The 2707-nt window shown below is 44.1% G+C and overlaps 1 protein-coding gene across 1 annotated transcript in view; it reads right to left on the bottom strand.

Annotated features, from left to right (window-relative positions):
• Positions 1-318: 318 nt before the first annotated feature.
• The window catches only part of LOC105743359 (60S ribosomal protein L6-like), a 5329-nt gene continuing 2940 nt past the window's right edge, over positions 319-2707 (bottom strand). The window contains exon 2 of the mRNA XM_012516676.1: positions 319-1181. Coding sequence (XP_012372130.1) covers positions 319-1181 — 863 coding nt within the window. The remainder of the gene's footprint in view (positions 1182-2707) is intronic.

The following is a 2707-nucleotide window of genomic DNA, read 5'->3' as shown; positions in this document are numbered from 1 at the left end:
TCAAAATTTCCATACTCTTAATGGTGCTTTGTTTGTTTTTTAGAACTGGAATTAAATCCTAGACCTGGCATGTATGCTTAGCTCTACTGGTTATTGTCTTTCTTTGGGCTGGTGCAGTAGAATACTTTAAACTGGGTAATTTATAAACAAAATTTCATCTTTTTAAATGTATCAATCATTTAATTAGGTTCTTAGTAAGATTTTTTTTTTTTTTTTTTTTTTTTGGTGTGGAACCAGGAATTGAACTCAGTTCCTTGCGCTTGCCAAGGAAGCACTTATTCCACTGAGCCATCTCCCCAGCCCCTTTTAGTAAGAAATTTAAAACACTAATTTATGGGGACAAATTCCATTTGTAAGAGCAAAAACGGATCTGAGGTAGCCCCCGAGCTGAGGAACAGCTTTGATTTTTGCTAAAATCTGTGAGTCCACTGCTTTCTGATCTACCTTGTGCTGCTCTGAAATCTGATATCTCTCTTTCTTGGTGTCGAAGATCTCGCCCTCCTGGTGTCTGGGCTTCCGCAGCTTCTTCTTCCTGAAGTAAGTGTCAGAGAGGTATTTGGGGATTTTCACTTTGCTGATATCAATTTTTGTGGAGGTGGCAATGACATATTTCTGGTGTGTTCTTCGTAGAAGAACACAATTAAGGCTAAGAGGCCCAGTCACGAGTAGCAAGCCACTGGCCAGCTGCTTCAGGAAGACCACTCTCTTGCCTCTGTGACGCCCAGTGAGGATGATCATGATGGTGCCGGGAGTGATGGTAGTTGGAAGTTTCCTCACATGCTGACTGAAGGGTTTCTTGTCATGGCTCAAGAGCTTTTGGGGCACATCTCCAGAAGGGTAGTATCTAGGCATTTTTTGAAGCTTAACCACCCAGGTACCTCCATTCTTGTCCCCACCTACTGGTTTTGTGATCAAAGCAAGAACTTTCTCCTTTTTCTTCTCACCCTTTGACTTAACAATTGTGTACTTTCTCTTGTACAAAGCCTTTCTGGAATACATAGCAGATTGGGAATGTCTACCAATTCCTCTAACCAGGACAGGATTTTGGCTGCTGTGAGGCTCCCCCTTCTTGGACTTTTTGGCCTTCACCTTTTGCTTTTTACCAATACCACTGACAGTAGCCTTCTTGACTTCAGATTTCTTCTCTTTAGTGTCTGGCTTCTCAGTTTTTCGCCTGCTATCTTGCAAGATGGGAAGGAAAACTAAGCTTCCAGAAATTCATTTCTTACAGTTCTGGAGACTGGGAAGTCCAAAATCAAAGTGTCACCAGATCTCTTATTCACTGGAGGCTCCACTCTGCTATAAGCACACTTCTTATGGATCCCTGACAAGATAGAGTGGGAAAGAGACAAACACCCCTCTGGAGCCCTTTCACAGGGCGGTGATTCCATTCCTGCAGGTGGAGCTCGAATGACCGGATTATCCCCAGCATCTTCCCGTGGACAATTATGTTTCAGCAAGGATTTGGGAGGAGTACATTCAGACCACAGCAGTTAGTCACAAGTGTCAAACCTTCAACTCTGACCTATACCTGCTTGCTTCTGCTTTAAGTTCTGTCATTCTTTTTTATATTTTAAGCTATAGGGTTTTTTTTTTTGGCAGAACCGGGGATTGAACTCAGGCCCTTGTGCTTACCAGGGAAGCATTTGTTCTACTGAGCCATCTCCCCGGCCTAAGCTATGCTATTTTTAAAAAATCATTTATTTATTTATTTATTTGGTCCAGGGTCTCGCTGCACAGCTCAGACTCGTAGGGATCCTCCTGTCTAAGCCTCCCCAGCGCTGGGATTACAGATGTGCGCCACCATGCCCGGTTTCAGAGGCCTGCATGGTATGCAGTACCCAGTACCAGGGATTGAGCCCGGGTCCCGGTGCTTATCCATCAGGCACTTAGATCGCCAGGTTATCTCCCCAGCCTTAAACTATGTTATTATGAGCATACAAATTTATGTTTTATATTTTTGTTGGCCTATTTATTATGAAATATCAGGGCCAGCCAAATAACTCAGTGGATTAAAGTACCTGCAAGTAGGCGCAGGGCCCAGGGGTTTGATCTTGGGGCCTGCCACCCCACCTCCCAGGGTGCGCTAAGGCAATTGAGACTGGGCATGGTACATAACTGTAATCCCAGCTCTTGGGACTCTGTAAACAGGCAGATCACTACAAGTCCGATCTAGCAGTGAGACCCTGAACAGCACATAGACCCTTTCCTAAAAATACACAAAAAAATAAAATATTATGAAATATCTCTATCTCTAAGAATATTTTTACCTTTAAGTCTCTATATTATTAAAATGTAGAGACATACCAACTCTCTTTTGTAGTTTTTGGTTTTTTTTAATGTATTTAATACAAAGTCTACAGGATCTCACTACACAGATTGGACTTATAGTAATCCTCCTATTTTCAGCCTCCCAAGCGCTGTGGCGCGCCATCACACCCAGTCTCAATCACCATCTTAGCACACCCCAAGGGCAGAGCCAGCATGGCAGGCCAGGGATGGAACCCTTGACCCCTAGCATCTGCCCAAACAGGCGATTTAATCTGCTCTACTAAGGGCCAGCCAAATAGCTCAGTGGATTAAAATGCCTGCAAGCAGGCTCAGTGGCAGGGGTTTGATCCTCAGGCTTGCTGTGCTGGCCCTGCCCCCAGGGTGCGCTGAGATGGCAATTGGACACCCTGTAAACCCTTCCCTAAAATACAAAAAA

Source organism: Octodon degus, unplaced genomic scaffold (assembly GCF_000260255.1).
Source record: "Octodon degus isolate 3935 unplaced genomic scaffold, OctDeg1.0 scaffold00119, whole genome shotgun sequence".
Taxonomy (NCBI): domain Eukaryota; kingdom Metazoa; phylum Chordata; class Mammalia; order Rodentia; family Octodontidae; genus Octodon; species Octodon degus.
This window is presented reverse-complemented; position numbering and strand designations above follow the sequence as displayed.